Below are 24,657 nucleotides of genomic sequence, written 5' to 3' on the forward strand. Positions count from 1 at the left end.
GTTGTAGAATGGCCTGTGTTGGATTGGAGCAATTCAGACAGCAGACCTGAACCGAAAAAATGCATTAGAAAACCATGTGGAATTGGACGCTCCCAGGAGACATTGATAGTGGATTAGAGTAAAAAGAGAAAAGCACTGAACCTGGCTACAGAGAAGTTAGTCTTCTTTATATTATTGAGAGCAGTACAATTTTAATTTTGCCTTGAATATTTTTCAAACAATGGAGAGGATTTACATTGCTCATACCCCATTTTATGAACTTAATATTTAATGAAAAGTATAAAACAGTTTAACCTGCACATTGAAAAAGTGTCTCTCTATTTTGCTCCTCTCTGCCAGTCAGCATTTCTTGCAAGCATTCTCTCCTTCATGGTTAACATGCATTTTTAATCCTCAGTTCACAGAAGCCTTAACGTTGGGTTGGATTGGAGTCGGTATTTCTGAGTGCTGATGTGAGTGAGGCTGGCACTGAACTCATTTTCACTCCATGCACAGTCGGGAATGTGAAAGGAAGCATGAGGTTTGCATTCTGCGGAAAACGCTTGGTCCATGGCTTCTCACTGGTCAGCTCTTTCAAATAAATATATATTTTTCTCTTTCTCTGCAGCTGAGAGTCCGAGTCTGAGGCTGCAGCAGATCTGTGTTGTCAAGACAGGAGACAGACAGCGAACTGTCTTTCAAGCATGTTTGGACATCCTAAAGAAATGCAGGTGGGTCTGACAATCCATTCTTATGACTTGACATGATTCCATACTGTCCGCTGTTCCAAGATTCTCATGTTAGTGTTTTAGACATTTGAAATGATGCGTGCATATACAGCTCTGGAAAAAATTAAGAGACCACTTAACATTGATTTCTGAACTTGGAGTGGTCTCTTAATTTTTTCCAGAGCTGTATATACATACATACATATATGAATGCATATCTCACAATTTAGTGTATTTTTCCAAACAATTTAACTTCCATATACATAATAACTTTTTCTTCAATCATTCAATATATTAGTTTTAAAATATCTTATTAATAATGCTTGTATCACATCTGTTTTACAGATTCACATAATGTAACCATCTCTTCCCTGGTAATTCTGAACAGGTCATTCTGTGACTACAAAGACATTTTGAAGGACAAGGGAAAATATTCTATGTTATTGGTTATCGATGCTATTTCAGGCTTTGTATTGCTGTCAATTAGAAATACAGGCCTCGATGTTCACTGTGGTCAAATTGTCCACTCTATATTCAATTTAATTGGATTGGATTTGCTTTATGTTCGCCTACATTACAAAAAAAAAGCCTCTTAAGCTTCTGAAAAGAAGGCTTGCTCTCTCTTTGTCACCCATGTGATTTACGTCTAATTTACAACTAGCTGCTGTAAGAGGTTAGGGCAGATTACTGTATAATTGTTTTGGTTATAAATGTTGTGGGTGTTTCACAGACCTGTAAATTGTACGTTTGCTCTGTGGAAATTTAATTTTTGCTGCTGCTTGTATGTATTAATGTATTAACAGTGGCCATGATTACATTCACCACTCTCTAAATTATTACTCGAAAGGCTTAGTCTCATTGGCTGTTGCATCGCACTATAAAATGCACCTTTTACTCGAACAACTCTGCCAATGTCTTTGAAGCCACATGATATAATTGAAACTGAGTGAGTTATACAGATGCATTCACAGTGCATGGTAAAAGAATGTACAGTATCACTGCACTCCTGTGTTCCCACAGACAAGCATCGACAGAAACCACTGGTAATTTTTTACCACTCCTGTCACCTGCAGTCACCGTACTTGTGTAGCCCAAAGAATAAACCTACCAGGCAGCATTTGTGACATTCCATTGAGAAGTTCTCACATTAGTAGATTAATAACAATGCTTCTCATTTCCTTCTACATAGAAGGCTTAAACTACAGGAACAAAACAAAACAAAAGATGACAAAAGGTGCAGTCCTTCAGTATCTATGCAGTTTTAGTGTGAGTACAGTATAATACAGTTAGCAGACCTGGCTATTCATAGTTTTCTGCTGTGTGGGAACCTGCTGTCATTTGCAAAAACATTTTCTCATGCCTAATGAGTGTAGAGGCTGTGTAAAGATGTGTTGTTAGCTAAAACTGAAAAACAGTGTCAGGTGACCTTGTAGGAATTAACATTTTATTGATCATATGTTTTTATATATTTATATGTGCCTGCGCTTACAACAGAAATCATAATGGTACTATATGACACATGAATGTCTGCTCCCACAATTAGACTTTTCTTTCACTGTTTACAGAGATTTTGTCTATTTTTCTCTATAGATATTAGAGTAGTATTGCATGATAGGTTTTTCATTACCATTCATGTTATTTGAAGTCAGATATTAACTTGGTCATTTATAAGTGTATAATTTAGTAATGTATTTAATTATTCTTACTCAACATACATATTTGGGAATGTGAGGATTCTTTAAGAAACACAAAGAGGAATGAACATATTTCTACCCCATACTCTAATATGTTTTTAATTGCAGTACGGAAATGCTGTATCTTTCGCATTGTTTTCATTGTATTGTTAACAGCTGCATTTAGTTGAAAGATTTGAGAAGAAACCAAGAGGAACAATATAATGAGAACTGACAGCATTTAGAGTGAGTATGTAATATGCATCACATTACTTAGCACAGAGAACTAACTCAGTCTTATGTAAAATATTTATACACTCATCAACTACATGATAGGGTGTAATATTTGTTTTAATGCTTTCATATATCTCCTGAGCAATTTTTAATATACTTAAAAATGGAAATGTTACTTCACTACAGTAAACCTATGTATGTATTCTGAGGATAAAACTAAGTATAGTATTAACCTACATACATATATATATATATATATATATATATATATATATATATATATATATATTTATAAAGCCCTGGAGAGTTCAATGTAGAGAAGACTTGGTCTGTAATTGAAATGTGCCAAGCAGCCAGCTGGGATGTAAAAGTGGGAGTGTTTCACTCCACACTCCTCCCTTTCTGGCAGGTAGTCAAAAAACAACATCCAAGGCAGTGAATGAGTTGTAGTATAAACCGGTGTGTGCCCATTCAGTCAGAGGGATGGCTAAAGGACAGGGAGTGAGTGAGTGCTCATCTGACAAACTGATCAAACACACCGACACACAATTCGGCAAAGACACACATGAGGTATGGCACATTTTAATTTTCCATATATTTTAAGTGAAACAACTGGTAATTGAATGTTGAAAGACGGCTGTTGTTTTCTTGTCTGAATGTTAAAGGCAAAACATTCAGTGGATTGTCAGGAGACAGGTAAAAGGATCAGGCTGTAAGGTATTTTTCAGGGATCAAATAATGTAAGACTTATTGGAGATTTAATACTTTTTAAATTGCTTGTACATGAAGATAAAGGGGATGACACACATTCCATTCGAATGAAAACAATATTGACAATTTACTTTCAATATAGAGAGTAAAGTTTGAAATATTCCAGAAATGCATTTAGTCTTTAAAAACATCTAGGTATGTGAACACTTAAGTGGGTATCAGGCTACTGTACATTACATGTAAGACAGACAACAGAAGATATAGAATCAAATACTTTTCAATGCATAAATACCATTGTACATTTGACAGATTTTTGACCATTGGAATTGTTTATGGAAAACTGGCATTTATTTGAATAACACTCCAGAGGTTGTTAAGGTAACACATTGAGCCTGAGCAAAATGGTTATAATTTAAATGAGCCAGATTTTGTAAACACTTTTTGGGGGAGTTATGAGTGAGCATCCTTGTTTTTGCTTGTCCACCTTTTTTATTTTACGTTTAGGTTGTTATTTTATTACTGGGAAACTCTACATCCATGTTAATTCTGCAGTGTTTACAGATATCAATAAAGTAACAACACACCTATTAACCAGGGACACTTTATTTTTACTTGATTGCTGTATTCATTTCCAATTCCTATTTGCTGTTTCTAGTTTGACACAATTTCACAGTTAAACACTTTGCACATAGCAGAGTCTGTCATTGGGGCTGCAAAAATAAAGTCTTGTTGATCTATAAAATGACATGGTAGGGCTCTGACTGGGGTAGTTTAACCTCAGTGTTTGAAATGAATATGCTGTAACTATTGTTTAGAGTGGATTACCTAATTTTAGTTCTACTGGCTGTGAGTGTATGCAGTATGCAGTTTCATTTGCTTTTGTGGTCTATTTTTCAAACGTGTGGTATAATCATGTTTTGTTCATAGTACCAGAAAAATAATATAACTACACAGTATATGTTAGCAGACCTTCTTAAATACTGTTGTTCAGAAATAGATATGGCATGGATGGGTTAAATGGTTCTTATTCAGCGGCTGCTGAAGCACTAATGTGGTTGTATGGGCTGGTGTCTGAGTCAGTTATAGTAACATGCAGAAAATGGGAATTATATATAAACAGGGGCACATAAATCTGCGGAATTGAGTGCACAATAATATGAACACTTTGTAACATTTTACAGTTTCTGATCATTTAATATAATTGACTTCTTAACTCTTCCCTAATACTGGAGTTAACCTCTGTATAACCAATGAGCTACCCCCTCATTGGGTGGAGCAACTAGGTGACAAAAACATGACAAAAGCATTAATTTGTGCCCACCCTGTAATGACAATAAAACACAATACAAATAACAGGCCTGTACCAATGCAAAGCCTAGGCAACGTACGTATTTTACTCCACTACCTTGTTTTATAAGTTCAGTTACCTGTTAATAAGTTCAGTTAAGTTTGTTTACAAGTTCAGTTACCTGTGTGGAAGCCCTCTGTCCCCATTCCCCTTTTCTCAGTTTCTTTGATCATGTGATCAGTGACTAAGCCCTTGCCCATGGCTTTAGCTTCAGATTTGTCTTCCAACACAACACTAGGGGCTAGCTAGACCAAATCAAAACTTTGACCCATCGGCAAATCAGAAATGATGTAGTTTTGTAATGATTGGGGGGGGGTTAGAGGATGGTCCAACACAATAAAAGGCAGCCATGTCATCTCTTAATTGCTTTAAATTACTGCAGTCTGTCTGGACATGGAACATGTCTTCCAAAGGATTTAGTGTGATTTATATTCAAATGGATTTTCAAACAGCAATCAGGTACATTTTGATCTTTTTGCATAAAATATTATGTCAATATGAGTTGAAATTTCACTGTGTATATTTCCAACTTCTTCCAGCATGTGGCTAAAAAAAGGGCATTTCACCAAGTATTTTAAATGGTCATTGTCAATCTAAGCATCACATGTTTCTCTCTCTATATAATTATACATTTTGTACCCTATTGCTTTTTGATTAATAGTATAAAGTGACTTCTAACAATAAATTAAACTGCGCTCTATTACAGATTTGTACTTCAGTGTTTTGAATTGGCCTAGCACTAAGTGTAGATGGCATTGATTTAGCTGGTGACATGTAGGAACATGATTAGACTTAGCCTAAATGTAATTGGCTGTCCAAACTTCTCTTTCTTTCAGTATGGATTCCACCATCCTTTAATTATGCCCTTCTGTCAAGCTACACTAAACCTTTCTCCGGTATTACCAAAGCAAAACAATCTACATGATTATACTGTACATAAAATATACTGTCACTTGTATTACTGGGCTTTTAGGAGCACTCAGTCATCGGTGGAATGCAGTACACTACATATTATAATTTGTAGTACAGCACCCAGCAGATAAATTGTATCTTTTTTGGCAGTAAGTAGCTTTAAGAGTGCTGTTATTTAGGTTCCACTTTGTTTTCAAGTGTGATCTGTTTAAAACGGTTTCTTGTGATGCCAGTGAAAGCACCTGTTTTGTTTTGACTGACTTCTCTACCAAAGAAATTTAGTACAAGCCTATTAGTACAAAGTGTGTACTAGTAGTACATTGTATGTTGGTTTGAAAAGACATGTAAGCCCTCCTGGATGAAGGTGTGTACTATTAATATAGAGAAACTGTAAATGTTTAACTGATGTCTGTCATATTTCCAAAATTTATATTTTCTCCTAGTTATATAGTTGTAGGCTAGAGTCACACCAATTTCAGCACTCAAAGTCTCCAAAACTATAATTATTGTTTTTCTTTTTTGGTTTGCTAGTTTGGAACATGCATGCTTAAATTCACAAAGTTTATGAGTGTATTGAATATTGTACTTTTGGGGAATACATAAAAATACATTAAAAACATACAAAAATGTATTTGAAAACATTGCATACTGATTTAAGAATTATCTCATTCCTTAGCACTCAGATGCATTTGCTAAATTCTCATTATTAATTTAAATGCTTGTACAGTTCATTCTTATCTTATTACAATACTTGGAATTAACTTTACTATGTTCTTTCCTAGTAGCAATGTATTTTTAATTTAGTTCTGGTATTTTAACTGTTACTTGGATGGTAAAGTTTAGTCGTAGCAATACATGTGTGGTCAACATCACTTCCTGTGGCAATAGTCCTCTTTTACCTCTTTGACTGAGGTTTGGAAAACTATTTAGTCACTGCATCATTGTTACATTCATCAATCTATAATGAAACAATGTTATCACTTGAAAATAAGCTCTTTCTATTGATTCACTCATCTGGTTTGTTTGTAGGTGTCTGTGTGCAACAACATGCTTGTACAATACTTATACAAGTATAGGAGATAGCAGCTTTGAAAATTATCTTGCAAGTTCTTGACTAGGAGGCACTGTCGCTGATTATGTGAACAGGCATTACTTTCATGTCAATGTCTTGTCCTGGGACGAGGATTATCTTAATTTGCGAATGTTGTCACCAGATATCTTCAGTTCAGACATACCAAAGCTTTTCCTGTTTGGACTTCATATGATAAGAATCTTGTAAATATATTATCCCATGAAGGCTTGTGTGTTCTCCCCACACCCTCTTCTCCCGAAGGAAATAAAAGGAAAGACATTTAAGGAAATGCTGTTTTGGGCGGCTTATTACTGGCCAAGCCTGATTGTATACATGACATGAATAGATCTCATTTCATCACATTTCCTATTCATAAACACTAGAGGCATTCTGTTCTTGAGATTCCTGCTCAAATGTAAACACATGAACTGTCATTTACTTCCAGGTAAAGCTAACTTTCTACTTAACATTTTTAATCAATACAAGCATTCTAAAGTGCAGTTAAAACAAACCAACATTCAACAATTATATTGTTTTTCCCCTTTAGACAAAAGTGGATATGTTTATAGATTGATTGATACATTGATTGTTCCCTTTAGCCAACCAAGCCTCTTCAGGTTAATTTTACTTTCCCTACAGGTCAAGATTGCCATGCACAGTGCAAAGCTGTGAAGTGAGGCTTACTGTTCACTCATGTGTACTCTGTGTGTACTCTTTTGACCCAGCTGTTAACTGTGGCTCGCTCTTTAATAATTACTCAGAAGCTCTGGTGATTATAATTATGGAAACCCATGATATTTTCATGAGCAAAAAAGTCATCAGGATAATTACAGAGCCTTTGAAGGAGTATCTGGTTGGTCATGTGGTTACTCCAGGGATTTCCTTTCATGAAACAAACCCAGTAGCCTTGCCACAGGCAGTCAAATAGTCTTCTCGACGTCTGCCCTTGTTTGCAGAGGATACCGTTTTTTTAAAGGCTGAAGGAATTAAATAGACGGTGGTGTTTTGGAAACTTTGAACAGAAGAAACTTGAACTGCTGTGTTTGATTTTGTTTCTCCTCCTCTGTTGATATTCATCAGTATTTGCTTTTTAGGCCCAGTCTGGACTGGCTTTAATGTGTGAAATAACATTTTTGTCCGTCTCTTTATGCACAGATATGATTTCCATTTTTAGCAACTAGTGGTGTGCGTGTACAATTTCCACTCCTCTACCCTAAGCGCCTGAACCACAATGCCATTTTACGGAGCCCTTTTTGCTTTGTGTGCACACCAGAGACGGATGCTGTGATTTGAGATAAACACAGTATAATCAGTTGGGGGTTTACTGATAATTTCTCATCTAATCATTGATCATGCAAGCACTGCTTAAGTTAAAATAAATTGGGTGTCAGAGTAGATTTACTTCCAGTCAGCTGTTGGGACCTTCCCACTCCAAAGGTGTGTGCTGTAAATTCAGCACAAAACAGCAAGGCAAGTGGTCTGAGCTAAATCCGAAGCAATATTCGCAATGTATCTGATGAAACTCTAATGTTACCCATTGGAATGTTGCCCATCAGTAGTTTCATATACTTTTCATTTCAGATTTGAAAAATGAAAACCAGTACATCCAAAGTCAACTATACAGCTTTGAAAAAAATTAAGAGACCACTTCAAGTTCAGAAATCAATCTTATTTTTTTCCAGAGCTGTATATAATCATCTGCATGATAATAGACCTATATCACCCTGCACACTGGAGATTTCAATCTGGGATCACATTTCAACTGAGACTTTTTTGGGATAAACCAAATTTCACTGATAATGTTGTTTAGAAAAGCAGAGACCCGTAACTAATTTCCCTGTTTTTGTTTCTGAAATATTATTAGTATAGTCAACCTATAAATATGTTTTTCCATTCTCTGTCTGCTTTTTACTGTTTTCATTTTTTTAATTGACTGTTTTTTTCACATTTGCACTGCTAAGCTATTAAATTGAGCTTAAGAAGAGAACTCTTAAAAATGATTAAATGGAACATTAAACAGCTTGTTGTTCCCAGCATTCAGCTGTCTGATACACCTTGTCTTTCTGTACTTTGCAGCTTCACCAGGACAACAGACTCTCTCTGTGTAGTAAACTATGCTTTGCCATCGGAGGCGCTCCCAACCAGGTAGCAGGAAGTGCTACAGCGTTTTTCCTGCAGATCTATCTACTTGATGTTGCCCGAGTGAGTACTTTATCACACTTTATGCCTTTGAATTAGGAGTCATAAACTTTAAGAGAGACATTATTTACTCTGTCTCTCTTTACACAGAGCTGGTGGTGGATACAGAAAGAAGTCTCTGGTCTAGGTTTGGTCAATGATATGTGTCTGCCCCTAGTCATTTGCATTACATGATTTAATTTTCAGTGCCGAAAACAATCTGTGACTTTTTTATGTGAATTTTATGGAACTCATTTATTGGTTGGTTAGGAATTACAAAAATATTTAATAGCCAGTTAATTGTTGTTATTATATGAACATGATTTCATCACATGGGCGTAGATAGCTTGTTAACTTGTTTTAATTACTTTAACATTTCTATTAATGTATTCTTACAATAGCCTATTTTAAAATCGCTGTTTATCTATAGTTTGCGAATTTCTCACACATCAATTAATTTTGCATTTAACAAAACAAAGGGTGAGGTTAATTATAAATCTGCACTTTTGTAGTAAAGTATAAATATAAATATACTTTGTCCTGATTGTATTAATAGAGGTATGTACTTCAAAAGAAAACAATTACTAATGTTTTAAATGAGTGAAGTAACTAAGCAACCATCAACTCATTAATGTTCAGGCATCCAGACATTTGTCAATAAAATACTTCACTTTTTTAAATTAGGGAATGTTTGAAGTTTTTTCCTACAATAAAACATGAAAAAAAAATGTTATTTTGAGTATTAGTATTAGTCATAGTATTTAGTATTCAGGAGGACACTAAAAATAAGTCTTTTTTTTTTTAGTGGAAACCCTGAAACATAAAACAATATCTTCTTTGACGTTTCTTTAGGCACACCTTTAACCTTAAAATAAATAGAAGGAAGTTAAAGCAGAGAGAACCCAAAGGTTGTGGACCGCACTAGCATCCATCATGCTATAAAAATGTGTCTTATCTTAGCACTTTGGGCTTCAGTTTAATTTATTAGATGTGTACATAAGCTCCTTGGTTTGCTTTAGAAAAAACTCTGGGACAGAGAATGGTGAGGTTTGAAATCCCTCACGTTGGGAGCAGTTCTTTGAACAACACACTACCGCTAGGATACTTCCTCTGTGGTTTACCATCAAACCCACTGACCTGTGGCAAAGGGCACTATTTCTATACCAAAGTTCCTCTTCATGTTTGAGTATGACTACTGGCAGAGAAAAACATCCCAATTTAAAGACTCCATAAGCCAAAGTAAATTGAATCTTATCCATTCAACAACAGAACCACCTTGTATGATCTGTAGTGTTAATGCCACCAGTGTTAGTATGGATTCATATTCATGGATTCATGACAGCTGGAACTTTTCAAATAGCACCTCCATGTTACTGCGCTGGAAAGTGTTTGGTAATTTGCGTCGCTACTTCAGGTGAAGCTGAAAAATGTTTGTTCAGTGCACTGAGAGACAGTTATACAGCTGACTGTGTGATTCAAGACCGGATCATAGACCCAATGATGGTGAGGCTTTTTTAATTCTCTGGTTCCATTAAAATAACCAAACCTTGGCAGCATTGTTCATGGGACGTATGCAGCTATGAGAGTAGGAGCAGAACTTGATCTGTCAGTCAGGAAGACTAAATCATTGATAACTTGAAAGGAGTCGCATGTGTGTTTCCTCCTCAGATTAATCCATTCCAGGCTTCACTAGTGCTGTTCATTGGAAAGGCATGGGGAGCAATAACAGATCCTGTCGTCGGCTTCTTTATCAGCAAAAGCAAATGGACCAGGATTGGGAGGCTTATGCCTTGGTGAGTATTTTTTTGTTTCTTCTTTTTACAATTCATCTTTTGAACTAATCACTAATATTATCACTTTATATATGGAGACATCAAAACATCAACCAGGTCCCAAATCATACACATGCAAAAATAGTGCTCCGTGCTCTCTGTCCCATCGCCAACTCAACATCCACACTGTCCCAGTAATGAGAACAACTGGGCTTGTATACTTGTATACAGGTACATCCAATTCATTCACCTCTATGGCTGACGATGAGAGACAGGTGGAGAATCTAAAGAACTTCCTGCATTCATTCATTTAAATATCACAGGGGGTTTAGAGCTATGACATATCGACAGCTCTCTTAGAAAGAAATACCATTCAATGCAGATGGATAGATTTTAAGTTTACAGAGTCAGATCTAATGATCTGCAAAGTATTCAGAGCCCTAGGTATAACCAGGCTGGTGGCTAGTGTTACTTCAAGAGGTGATGGTTACTGATTTTGAAGTATTAGAAGATTTACATATATTGGATTAGCATGCATGTGCCACAATTCTTTGTCAAGACATGATCCCATCTATTAGTAAAACAACAACAATACCATAAAAATGACGAAAGCCATATGAAGTCTATCACTCTTGATAACAAATATAAAAAACAGTTTTACAAGCCAAGTTCATGGAACTGTGTGGAAGTTCATGGAGCTGTGTGGAAGTGTTGGAAGAACATGTCCAGAATGTTTTTACAGTGTAATTACAGTGATTACATTAGTTCTGACTTTTCTTGTTTTCGGTTTATAAAGATACTAAAAAAGGTTGTTCAAACTATGTATTGCATTTGCTGTTGACATTCTCAGTTTTTGTATTATCTTGCTCTTACTAATTCACGAAAAACAAAGTCAGATATTTGCCCTGAAAAAGTATTAAGTGATTGCTGACTGACTGGCTTTTGGCCTTGAATTGACTAGTTGTGAAAGACCTAGTTTAATTCTAGAAAGACTAGATGAGAGGGTGCTTTTTATTTCTGTGGCATTAAGCTTTATTTTCCTTCCAATGGGAAACTGTTCTGGTAGGGAGGATTTTCAAACACAGATCCTGCCACCATCTTACAGAATATTCCAATGCAACCATTCAGTCTTTTCAATGCCTGACCAACTTAACTATACAGCAGCACGAGTGAAATCATCCTTTGTCTTGCAAACAATTGTTTTGTGAAACAGAGGGCTATGTGACTGTGTTCAGATCATGGAAGAGGGAAACTAGACATTGCCAGAATTGGCTGCTCTCATTGGCATATATTCAGTTAAATCCAACATAAAAAGACCAGGTCAGAAGGTCACGGAGAACAATACAGAGATTTGTTTTGAATCGGATATGCTGGCTGTCTCAGGTGTTGACACACTCTTTTGTGTGTGTGTTTACTCTCACTACTTTTTGTTGTTGTATACGTCTACTCTTTACTCTATAGCACACTATGCAGTCACACATACAGGGATTGAGGTGAATAATTATCTTTTTGCAGACCTCACAGTGAACCTAATAAAATGTAAATTTGTAGTTACACATTCCAATGACGCAGGCATTTCCACAATCGGGAAAAACTGGAAGAGAACAAATTATTCAGCATTATTCATTTTCTTATTTAAAACTGCCAAGTTAATGGTTATGCAGACCAGGGCTCTTGTCCACATTATGCATTCCTTTCATAATTGACAATGTTTGTGCGAATTTAACTGGGCCTCACAAGCCACATAAATGATTGTCCATGAACACTTAGAAACACACAAACAGCTGTGAAGAATTAAATAGTTCAAAATTAAACTTGTTCAGAAGAAGCTTGATTCAATTTTTAAATTATTATTATTTTGACCTTACATTTGCATTTTGTCATTTCACTGTGGTTTGTGATCTTGAAAAGATATAGGTTTGGCTGTATGCAATACTACAGCACCTGCAAACTAGAAAACTAGAGCTTTAAACTGTGGTCCAGTTAGTTTAATACCCAACATCGCTAATATTAAATCATCACGATATTAGGATGTCAATATGTATTACATTTAGGGTTTTGATTTGATTTTGACTGGAGGTCTCACTATGTTCCCTCACTCATGAAGTTATAGATAAACATATTACCATATAGAAATAAGCATATAGTAAATGATAAGAAAACACTTTGCATGCTTGTCCAAAATATAGGCAGACAGGCTGTTCTATTGTTAACACACCTCCCATGTGTTTATGCAGGATGGTGGGCTGCACTCCTTTCGTGGTGGTGTCCTATTTCTACCTGTGGTACGTTCCGCCCTTCTCTACAGGAAGATTCGTATGGTATCTGGGATTCTACTGTCTTTACCAGACCCTTATCACAGTAAGTAGCTTGACATTAACAGTTTTTCTGAGCACATATTAATAATATGCTCCATGTATCTTTGTATTTCTTTTTTTATGTAAATGTTCTTCATTTGTTTTCTCCAACATTTGGAATGATTACTCACTATTTCATCTTGCTTGTTCATGGAGTGAACTTCTTCTCCTTAATCCTAAATTATACTGTACAAAAAATGAACTGTGCAGATGCAGAATTCTGTTGAGTGTGTTGTTATTGTTGTTTAAGGTAAAAAACAATATGATTGTAACCATTGTAGAAAATTGTATGAGCTAGTGGGAAGGGCCAACCTTTAAAGAGCTCTGATTTTGATTGATAGAGGTAAGAGATTGTGGCTCTGTGGGAAAGCTGAGCATACCCATAATATATGTATACATAAACACACATGCATACATATATATTGTATATATTGATATACATTCCAGCAGAACCAGAACATAATGACTTTGATTTTGTTATGGAATTTGACAAATATATCATTGTATGTTCAAGCTATTAATTAAGTCCAAAAATCACTTTGAAGGGAGAGACCAATTTTTCAAGTCTTACATCTTTCAATACTTGGCTGGATTGTTTATTTATTTATTGTTGTTTTTCCTGATGACTGCCCAAGAGCTGCCACTGGTGCTCCCTTTTTACCCTCTTCCACATGTGTTGTACGGCACGCTGCACACAGGAGCCCCACAGAGCGGTGCCGGATAATGACACGCCATACTTACTGCCCACTAAATTCATTGCCTCTGCAGCCAAAACCTTGGGCACATGTAAACGCCTGTTACCAGTTTTAGAGTCCTTCATTGTCTGTGGGAGGCTTAATGAGTGCTTCAGTAATTGCTGTGCCTCTTTATTCTGTTGAAAAGAAGTCCGGGAGACAATGAGGAGAAACAGTTCAATATCACATTTACAAGAGTGATTAGTGGAATGCTGATTTGTTTTATGACAGTGCTTAAAGTATTTAGTTATTTTGCTATTATTGATTAACCATTGCAGATATCAGACAAATACTTAATTCCCTAATTCTATAAATAGTGACTTAACAAGTGCCATCATTATGGGAAGACGAAATGCTCAAGAAAGCCTTTTATGTAGAAGTAGCATTTAGTCTATGCTGTAGTGTTGTGTTCTGTTGCCATTTGTTTATGCCGCAGCACTGACACAAATGTCATTGAACTTATAAAGTTAGAAACAACATTTGCAATTATTTACTAATTCATAAAAACAGCCAACGTTGGAAAACCATGCTGTGGTACATGCAATCTGTGTTAGATTATTTATAACAATTCTAAATATGAACTGTGATGTTACTGACCAGTAATGTTACATCGTATTTGGCCAATATATTATCTGCTGTTCAAACACAATAAGGGAAGCAAAATTAAACTTTGATTCATTTCTGTTTTTCATCTTTCAGTAAATGTGCAGTTTTTGGAGAATGTATTTTACATGTGATAATAATGTGTGAAAAATATAAATGTTTCCTAAGCTTTCCATACATGTTCTTAGTAGAACATCTACGCAGGAGGCCAATTAATTAATAAGTAAAACACAGGACATACAGTATGTCTGCAGTTATTGTCCTAGAGGTCACCAGGTGTTTAATTGAGCTCCCAACTCTCTGAGCACAGTTGTTGTGTCTTGTCTCTCCTACAGTGCTTCCATGTGCCTTACTCAGCCCTCACCATGTTCCTCAGCACGGACCAGAAGGAGAGAGACTCAGCCACTGCCTACAGTATGTGTAACCCTAATATGTGCATTTGAAAGCAGGAGAAATTACATCTGCACATGCTGTTGTCACATCTCCAGACTGTCTGACAGACCATTTATTTGAAAGAGCGTTTAATATTCTTTTTCTGTATTCTATGCACTTCCCTTTCCTCTGCTTATACTAACATTTGTCATTTGAGGGATTGGCCACTTTACAAAGACATACAGATTTTCATTTTAAATATCAATTGCCACGTGACTTACCTCTTGCGGTAAAAAGCTGTTTTGAGGGGCAATTAAACACAGAGGGGCAAGCAGCCATTGTTAAAGGAGGGATAGATCACACGGCTGTTTCAGTGAGACGCTCTAATTAATGAATCAGCGGTGTGCACGTAGTAATCAGCACCTGTAATTTCCATATAGCTTCTTTTGAACAAGTACTTCTTTAAACCTCATGTTCATCTAATGTAAACAATATTTAACCACATGGTCCACACTCATTCTCTACCCAAATTACAGTATACCTCCTCCAGGATGTGCACAGATGCATAAATGGCAATTTCATAAATAATTCCCATACAGCTAGGTTCCATGAGTCCTGCTCACTACAGCTGAGTGTCCCTCTTAATAAACCACATATTTAAATGCTAATGTTTAATAAATGCAGCCTGCGCTCTTACTCACATGACCCCCATTTTACAATGCTTCCTCACAGGAATGACCATGGAGGTTCTGGGGACACTAATTGGAGCTGCCATCCAAGGGCAAATAGTGGCAAGTGCCCACACCTCCAAACACTGCCCACTGTACAATGCCTCTACAAACCGGCCTGGCAACAGCAGTCACCCATCCCAGAGTGAGCAAGCCACCAGCAACCCTGCCCTCACCCAGGACTTCCTTTCACATGCTGTAAGTGCCCTGATAAGAACAGTTTTCTCCCTGCTCTTATTCAATTTCCATATCGAATTAAGAAAAGAAAGTCTCTCCAGTGGAACTGAGTGAGTGAAGTATTCAATAAACAAAGGTCCTCCTTGTGAAGCAGCGAATCATAAAAAACAAAAGCGAGGAAACAGGGGTGCAGGAAGTCATTAGGAATCCAGACAAATGGAAATGTTGTTGTTCAGAGAATTCTCCAGAAACTCCAGTGTGTCTCTTCTGGAATTTAAATATGATCTTTAATCACACTTTAGTCTGCATACTTGTCTCCCTTTTTGTTTTGCGAGCAACCTTTCTGCTGTTCAAGCACTGGATGTTATTAATATTAAACTATCGGCCAAATTTAATTCCCCTCTGGACTGCAATGTCTTTGATCCCCTCATTACAGGCGACTATCAACACAATCAGTGTCTTAGCCATTTTGATTTTGATGGATAAGGGATCTGAAAAACACTGGAAGAAAGGACATGCAACAATGTGATTAACAGTCTCCCCTGAGCTTTTATATAAGGAACCCACCCCTCCTAAATATAGAAGGAGATCTTGAACGACAGCAAAGTGGATTTGACAGCTGAGGAGATGTTGGGAGGTTACCGATTTGTTATGCAGATCACAGTCACTCTGTCATTTTCAGTTCAAGCTTGTTTAGAATAAGAGCTGTGGCCCAGTTATCCTGATTATGGGCTGCAGTCTCTGGGTTTTTGAGAAGTGGCAGAGATGCAGTAAGACTAAAGCACAGATATTGGCCTCTGGACCAGGATGCATGTGTTAGCAGTGCATTGAAAGGACAGGTCAACATCACTGTGCTGGGGTTTAAGCTCTCTAATGATTCTCCAGACTACAATGACCTTTTTCTTTGGCTTCATATAAATGTACTGTTCACTTTTCATACCAATTGATTTAAAACATGCAGATGCAATTCAGCCTAAGGTGAAGTTAACACATCCTCTTACACAGTGTCAGGTCATTTGCTCTTCTTTTCCACTGTGAGCAATGCAAACAGCACTTTTTCTATGTCAGATCAAAAACAGACCCCTAACCCTTTCTGATGAAGCCCACACTTGTCATTTGACTGACCAGTTAGTGACAAACCAAGACTTCCCCAATAAGACTCAACTAATTCTGGCTGTATTACCATCTGATCTCCACAAGCACCAAAGAAAAACAGAGGAACTTTAACAGTATCTATTTTGAACTTCTTCAACACATGGAACGCTGCAGTAAAATTGAAAAAAAAAAATGTTTTACATGCTGTACATTGAAAGTTAATAAGAAAAACAAAGTGTATTTAACTTCTGCTATTTCGAGCTGTGACTGGGACGTCTCCAAGGGCGGTTAACCCCACTGGGAATGTTGAAGAGACCAGACAACAGAAGCCACTGTATGTTCTTTCCAAGCACCACATTCCTTTGAGGTTCCGTACATTCAAAGCAAGGTTGTTTCTGGCTTGAAAAGGATTCAGGCAATGGTTAGAAAATCACAGTCTTTTATTTGAGACCTTCACAAACTGCCTTACCATAGTGCATGGAAAATAATATCAATTTTTGTATACATTTTTTTGACAGTGCAAGTTTCTGGACACTAGTGGCTGGCAAAAACAATCTTCTTGAAATTGATGCCGTTTTGAATATTTCTGGGACATTCAATTCTCAAAAAGCAATGTAATGGTGAATGCCGAGGAATGCTGAATACAAAGATTAACGTTTTCTTTTGTAATGATACGAATGTGTTTGTATTGGCAAACCATTTGCTACTTTGTGATGAAACAAGGGTCCACAGTTTCAATATAGTTCTCAACTGTCCCATAAATACTCAATATGCTCAATATTTATGTCTACAATTGCTCTATTTGTATTGATTTGTTTATTCATTTATTTTTAATATGGATATTTGTACCTCATTGCTGTGTTATTCATACTTCACTGCTCAGACTTCCTCTTTCTTGAATTCCATGCAAAAGGCAGAACATACATTGCAAAACAGGCTTACTCTAATTTACAGTCTCTTGAGAATGGCTTGTAGTTCAAAATGGGCCAGCTTTTCAGCCCCAGAACTATATACCAATCTCTGTCAGTAGGCCAGCTGTCACAGGTTGATCTATATTTCCTGGGATGAGGAGGAAATAGAAAAATGTCAGCACCGGAGGTCAGTTTTATTAAGAGTATTACATACAGCCGTAGTCTTTACTCTTTTTTGAGAAATTAACAATCTGTGTTCCTAGTTGCCATTTGCTGGGTCTGATATATTAATACAACTACTGTTGTAAACACAGCACAAATCATCCTTCAGAATAATGAGGTTTACATTATTCTTTAATGAGGTTACACTGTTTTTCAGTGAAGTTCAGACACACTTTTCATTATTTGTTTGCAGTTTGCACTCCTTTCTTAACTAAGGTGCTTGTGTGAAGAGAGAAAGCGTATATGAAATCCTACAGTGTCTCTCTTCTGTGTTCGTCCCTTGCAGAAAGAAGTGTATATGATCGCAGCAGGTGTGATCGGAGCCCTCTTCCTGCTGTGTACAGTGGTGCTGTTCCTCGGAGTGAAGGAGAGAGACGGTGAGCGGCGACAGGGGCTTTTATCTACAGCGTGTCTGACAAACTATCTCGCCTTCTAATCAGTCCCTGTTTGGTGGCTTGTGTGACGGTCTCAGAATACTTTGCATCTTCTGTCAGCCTTTTATTAGGAATGTAGCAGCTAGTAATTTCTCCAAGGGCCAGAAAGTGTGAAAGCTAACCAGAATTACAAGCTGAAAGCTGCCAGACATTTCAGTGAGACCCATCCACTTACTGTGAACTTCCACTAATCATCTGCCATGCTTCCCTCCTGACTGTGAAACATCAACGTGCTCTGGTCTCTGTGAAGGAGCAGCTGGATGTCTTAGAAACATTTATTGTTGAACAAGAGGCACAACAGTCACTAAGGTGCCATAAAGTGTGAATGAATAGCCCTGTAGATGGATTTAATGATTTAAAAAATGATAATGCTTAATAAAAAAGATTGTAAATACAAAGAGAACAACAAAAACCAAACTCAGTTGAGTATGACCCAACCGATCCATCCACACTCCTGCTCTACTACATGTAACAATGGAACTGGATGTCTGATATTTTCCCGTTAATTACTATGATTGTTTTTGGTAATTAAAACATATAATATAAAGCATTTTTCCTATAGATCCCTATGCACTGAAGTCAGACAAGCCAATTCCATTTTGTAAAGGATTCAGACTGGTAATGAAGCACGAACCATACCTTAAACTGACAGCAGCATTCCTCTTCATATCTGTGGCTATCCAGGTGACGTATTTTCTCTGTCTTGTCTCGATTTTCTGTATGACTTCTTATCCATTTATTCTGCATATCAAAGGTATATCAAGTTAGGATGGGCAGGAATAAACAGACCTTTTTAAGTGTCACTCCGAACTTAGAAGACAAACACACTTGCCTTTTTTCTGTGAAATAAACTAAAAGCACTATGTGGCTCTTCTGCCGCTGAAATATCAAGTTTTGTTTTTGTACCCACACTAAGTAATATCTACCTTTCATTTTCAAATTGCTCCTATGTGTTTTCTTAATGAAAAAAGTCTTGCTTGTCTCCAAGTAGGATGCTCCTGCCTTAAATTAAAACTAAAATAAATACATTAAAATGTGCTTGATGGTTTCACTTGAGTACCAATCAGTGAGGTCCAGTGCCCCCCTGCCCCCACACTACACCAGCACAATCACCCTCATTAACACATCAAAGTTTTCAAGAGGCTGCCCTGAACTTGCTGGAGTTTGCTTTACAGCCACTTGAGAAATAATGAAGGAGCCCTGGAACAGAAGTCAGGCTTCTCTTCTTAAAGCCTTGGCTTCTCTCCAGAGATGGGGTCTCCTCACAGATATGTCAGCTGTGAATAAAAGAAGAGACATTTGTTTGTTTGTGTGTGTGTCTGCTTTCCATGCCTTCTTCCTCCATCCGTTCCCTTGCCACCTTTCCTTGCTGTTCTTCCTATAAGGTCTGGTGACATTCCCCAAAGGAGGCGCAATTCCCACATCACAGAGATAAAACACCTCTCTGGGGAAAGGGCACCCCCATAGGCTAACACTGGAAATGCCATCTCAAGCACTTCCTCTGGCAGCCAGCATCTCCAATGTACTGATTGTATTGATTGTGTCTACTTCAAGGATGTGAAGCCCCTTTGTAAATTACATGATGCAAACGTTAGATTAGGTTTGTAATGAAAATGCAAACACATTATTTTTGTTTTGCACTTATGTTGTAAGTCGCCCTGGATAAGGGTGTCTGCCAAGAAATAATAATAATAATAATAATAATAATAATAATAATTATTATTATTATTATTATTATTATTATTATTATTATTATTATTATAATTATTATTATAAGATATCTAATTGGTTGTGTTTCTTTTAATAGCTAGTGCAGAGCAACTTTGTCCTGTTTTGTACGTACGCTGTGGATCTCCGTGATCACTTTCAGAATATTGTGTTGACAATTCTGGTAAGTACCATGTTTTTCAAGATACACAATTTTATTTTTTTAATATTAAGAATATTAATCTTTTTAATGTACATTAGGTCCAATATCTGTCTTCTGAATATTTTGCACCTTAGTTTTGATGCACTTATCTGGAATGTATATCATGTTTTGATTCTTGAAATTTTAATAAAGCAACACATCTACTGAGTTGACATCATCCTGGCAAATTCTTGTAAATTGTTTTCCTGTTAAGTCCAAATGCATCAAAAAGCTTTGCATTAGTGTTAGTTAAATGGGAGGTTATTCTACAGTCATGCACACTAATTGTGACTGAAAGAGGAGGATTCCATCCCAGTGAGTACAATGCTAAAGGTCTTGTTCTTCCTGCCAATCCAGATGTCTGCAGTTGTGAGTATCCCATTATGGCAGTGGTTCCTGCAGAGGTTTGGCAAGAAGACAGCAGCATACTGTGGCATTTCAGTAAGCATTTTTCCCTTTGTTGTTTCCATTCTAATCCACACTCCACCCTACTTTGCAGGGCTTTCCGTTTTGTCGGTATCTCTGATACCAAACGTAGAATTAGCAGGCTATACAGGAGCCTCTTATTACAACATGTGGTCTGTGGAGAATGGAGGAATGCTGGGTTGTGGTGGCAGTATTGTAAATAAAAAGGATCTGTAATCAGATTACACAGAGCGGCGAGGCTCTGCAATTGGGGGGTGGGGTTTGTATTCAAGGAAGGACCATTTGATGCAAATTATGATTTATGATGGAGATAATAGCTCATGGATGATAGTGTTGAAAATCTTCACTGGTTTATAGCAGGAGACCCATTCTAAACTTGGTTAAAGTGCTTAGAAGATCTTTCACAACCAGCCCAATATAGGTCTTAATACATGTAATGATCTGTTAATCTGATCGACGGGTGGCTTAAATTGCACTAGACCTCAATCTGGCAACAATGTAGATCCCTTTATAACAGTTTTAAAATCACAGGGAAATGTAAAAATAAAACAAAACAAAAACAAAAGTAATATGTAAGAAGTTTATGTAGGCCATAAATGAACAGATACAGAAAAAAAATAGTTCAGCATTTAGACCTACACAGCACCATCTAGTGACCATGTTGTTGATATTCATGCCAGTTTAATATGTTTCTTCTATAAGGAGGTCAAATGTAGTTGTCAGCTTGAGAACCGACAATGGTATAAAGCTGCCATCTCATTCACTGCTTTCTGAACGTGATAAAATGACATATTTTAGGGGATTTCTGAGTAATCTTTGGGCTGGGGTTGGCACACATATATTGGTGTTCGTTACTTGACTCTTGCTCGTGTCTTCCTGCGCAGTGGATAATTCCATTCACCATCATGCTCGTCTGCATTCCCAATCTGATCGTGGCCTACGTGGTCGCTGTCTCATCTGGACTCAGCGTGGCGGCCTCTCTCCTGTTGCCATGGTAAGAGCAGCAAAACAAAACATGCCCTGTAGTCCACGTGTGAGAGACTCCTGGCTTGACTGGGGAATGTTTTGTAGACCACGTGTAGAATTTAATGGAAAGAATATTATATAGAGATCCCAAACTCAAGTCTCAGATTCAGTCCAGAGATTTAGAAGAAGAGATTAAATACATGTTTATTTGAAAACAAATGTGTAAAAAGCAATGAGACACCAAAGCAAAGTTTATTTCTTATGAAAATCTCTCCTTTTTATTCATGTTAGGTCCATGCTGCCTGATGTCGTGGATGACTTCAGATTGCAGAACCCCCACTCCAAGGGCCATGAGGCGATCTTCTATTCCTTTTATGTGTTCTTCACCAAGTTCGCTGCAGGGATTTCATTAGGAGTTTCTACACTTTGTCTTGAGTGAGTGAGCACTTCTTTTGTTGAAGAAAAGAGATCATTAGCAGTTGTTCTTAAACTCAAGGTGAATACATTTGGTAGAGGGATGTCCTGTAACATTGTACTGACCTAATTCTACAAACATGCCTACCTGGTTTTATCCCTGAAACTAACATTCAGACAAAAAATATGATATATGTTATAAAGTTTATATTTCTGTAGAATTCATATAATCATTAGTATTATTATTGTTTCGATACCAAAACGTTTGAGATGCTTAGTGTGTCTTTGGATCACTGTTGCTGTAGATTTGCCGGCTACAACACCGGAGCTTGCAGGCAGCCCCCCCTGGTGGCCTACACACTGAAACTGCTGATTGGAGCAGCACCTGTGGCTTTCATTGCCATTGGATTGATGATCCTGCTCCTGTACCCAATCACAGAGGAGGTCAGGCTGAAGAATATGATGGCCCTGGAGGAGCTCAGGTATGCCACCGGTTATCACAGATTAAATGTTTACCAGCATGTGAGAAAAAAACACTCAGATAAACATTTCACTCTTGTGTGGCACAGTCAGGCTGTTACATTGATTATCTCGTTGTATTAAAGCATGCTCTTCTGCATTTCATAAGATGACATTGATTATTTTTCCAATTGTTAAAAAAAAAAGAAATGAACCTTTTTAAATTCCTCTACAGACAACATGGCCTCAGCTCAGGAAGTCAAGTAAACGAATTGATAAACAGTCCATAAGGACCATCGAGGAATGGACTGTAGCTCTAGATGTGGAAATCTTCATATTCCAATTGGGATGTGGCTTGTTGGTGTATATTACACTGTGGGGAAAAAAAACATTAAAACTGTATGTTTAAATATAAAATATAAACTTTATTGCTGTATTTTTGAAATAGTGGAATGTATAGCGATGTAAGATATTTTGTAACATAAATAAATGAATGTATTTTGCAATTTTTTATTTTCTTAATGTAAAATGTATATCTTGGATCATAACTGATTAATTTATGATGTTTCAATTGATATTTAAGAAGATCTGCAACATTAATGATGTAGCACACAGTTGATAAAGTGAACATTTTATTGTTATGTCATTAAAATAACATGGATCTGGTTTCCATACTGAACATACTGAGGCTTTTTTCAGTAGGATTATCTCACTTGAACTATTGAATATACTGGTGAATAACATTTTCCTGAGATAGATAGATAGATACACAAATACATTAGTTCCCCCCCACATTTTCAGATTTCCCCCCTTGCATCTTTAAGGAACTGAAAATAAAAAGAAAATGGTTACACTTCATTGCATTCACTGTTATTGTACCAAAGTGCTTCTCAGGACAGAAACGGATGTTCTACATAGGAATGGTGAACAAACATAAAATAAAGGATGAAAGATGTTAAAATTAAACACATCAGTTTAAAATATGCCAGTACACAAAATAAAGACTTAGTATACCGAGTATATTACACAAATAAACGGCTGCCAAGAAAGGCTAAACGCCAGGTTTACCTGTAGCTCTCGTATTCGCTGCTCATAAACTGGCAGTGCAAACACTTGCTGTACCCGCACTGCTGGGTGTTATTTTGTAAATGCATTCACCTTTTATAAGTAGTTTATGCAACTGCCTCTTGTCTTTTAAATATAATTATTAAATGCTGTGAATATTCTCCACAGTTCAAGAAGGCTAACGATTTAAAATGAAAAGCTTTATGTGGATTAATTTAAGCAGAAGAATCAGATGATGTGGTTGGTGCTATATTTAACCAGATTATCCCTTTACAAGTAAAAGGGCATTTAAACGACAGCTATGGTATTGGTCATGGCTGTTCGGGCAACGTCTCAAAGCATAGCTCCCCTTTTAATGTCTAATCTTCAAATATCGTACATACATAGAAAGGCCTTCATATCAGACATAACTGGTTCCAGCAGCTGTATTCTCTCTTATTGTTATACAGGTTCTGCACTTTAATGCTGATGTCCTGTTTCATTTGTTCCTCACATTTGTATTTTCATTTCAAGTTATCACTCCCTCTCTATTGTCTTCTGAAATAGTAACCACTTCCTAGCCATACATGATTAGTGATCATTTCCATTACATACTAAATGTCTTTATGCAGGATATTCCTTTTGAGATCCTGCATCATAGCATTGATTTAACAATGGCATTACTCTCCCAAGATAAGCTGACAGTGCGCACAAGCTGTTCGTGGACAAGTTAGTTTCTGTGCTGAACCGCATATAGTACAACCCTCTGGACTTTGTCTCTGAGCATTCCTGGGGTGTAAAATGATGGGCATTTACTTTTGCAAGTCTCCTTTCATGATTTCAGGATCTCTACCAAGATTACAGATATTTTATGCCATCAAGCTGTTTTTTCTTGGCCCCCCGAGGTTTTTCTTGAAAAAAACAAACGATGAACAAAACCCCTCATCACTGAGCATATTCGATACATTTCAACACAGCATTGTAGAGCACGGAGGCGAAGAAATGTTCAACCGAGAGCACAGGCTGAGACGGGTTAATGATCTAGCCTTGTAAAACAGCTGTCCAATAGCAGTGTCTCCCAACCCTTTCAAGCCTCTGTCACACCTACATAAAAAAGCCCACCACCAACATTTGAACATTTGCCCATCAGTTTTAATTAGGGGCCTACTGATTTGATATGATGGTGTATAATCTCCTAA

General features: G+C 37.0%; 1 protein-coding gene across 1 annotated transcript; it reads left to right on the plus strand.

Annotated features, from left to right (window-relative positions):
- Window positions 1–3,097: 3,097 nt before the first annotated feature.
- Window positions 3,098–23,259, plus strand: mfsd2b (MFSD2 lysolipid transporter B, sphingolipid). The gene is made up of 14 exons (XM_066704174.1): window positions 3,098–3,184; window positions 8,734–8,859; window positions 10,504–10,628; window positions 12,845–12,968; window positions 14,637–14,715; window positions 15,406–15,599; window positions 18,093–18,183; window positions 18,803–18,924; window positions 20,048–20,131; window positions 20,507–20,590; window positions 21,460–21,569; window positions 21,833–21,976; window positions 22,261–22,437; window positions 22,650–23,259. Exons 1-14 carry the CDS (start codon window positions 3,098–3,100, stop codon window positions 22,702–22,704), a joined length of 1,602 nt encoding a protein of 533 aa, XP_066560271.1. The 3' UTR covers window positions 22,705–23,259.
- The last annotated feature ends 1,398 nt before the right edge of the window (window positions 23,260–24,657 follow it).

The sequence above is a fragment of the Amia ocellicauda genome, chromosome 1 (genome assembly GCF_036373705.1).
Source record: "Amia ocellicauda isolate fAmiCal2 chromosome 1, fAmiCal2.hap1, whole genome shotgun sequence".
Taxonomy (NCBI): Eukaryota; Metazoa; Chordata; class Actinopteri; order Amiiformes; family Amiidae; genus Amia; species Amia ocellicauda.

Bases quoted from the DNA above. Each gene is read 5' to 3' on its own strand.
- mfsd2b (XM_066704174.1), top strand. From the start codon at position 3,098: ATGGCTAAAGGACAGGGAGTGAGTGAGTGCTCATCTGACAAACTGATC. The intron at 3,185-8,733 runs GTATGGCACATT...TGTACTTTGCAG, and splicing joins TCGGCAAAGACACACATGAG to CTTCACCAGGACAACAGACT. The intron at 8,860-10,503 runs GTGAGTACTTTA...TTTCCTCCTCAG, and splicing joins ATCTACTTGATGTTGCCCGA to ATTAATCCATTCCAGGCTTC.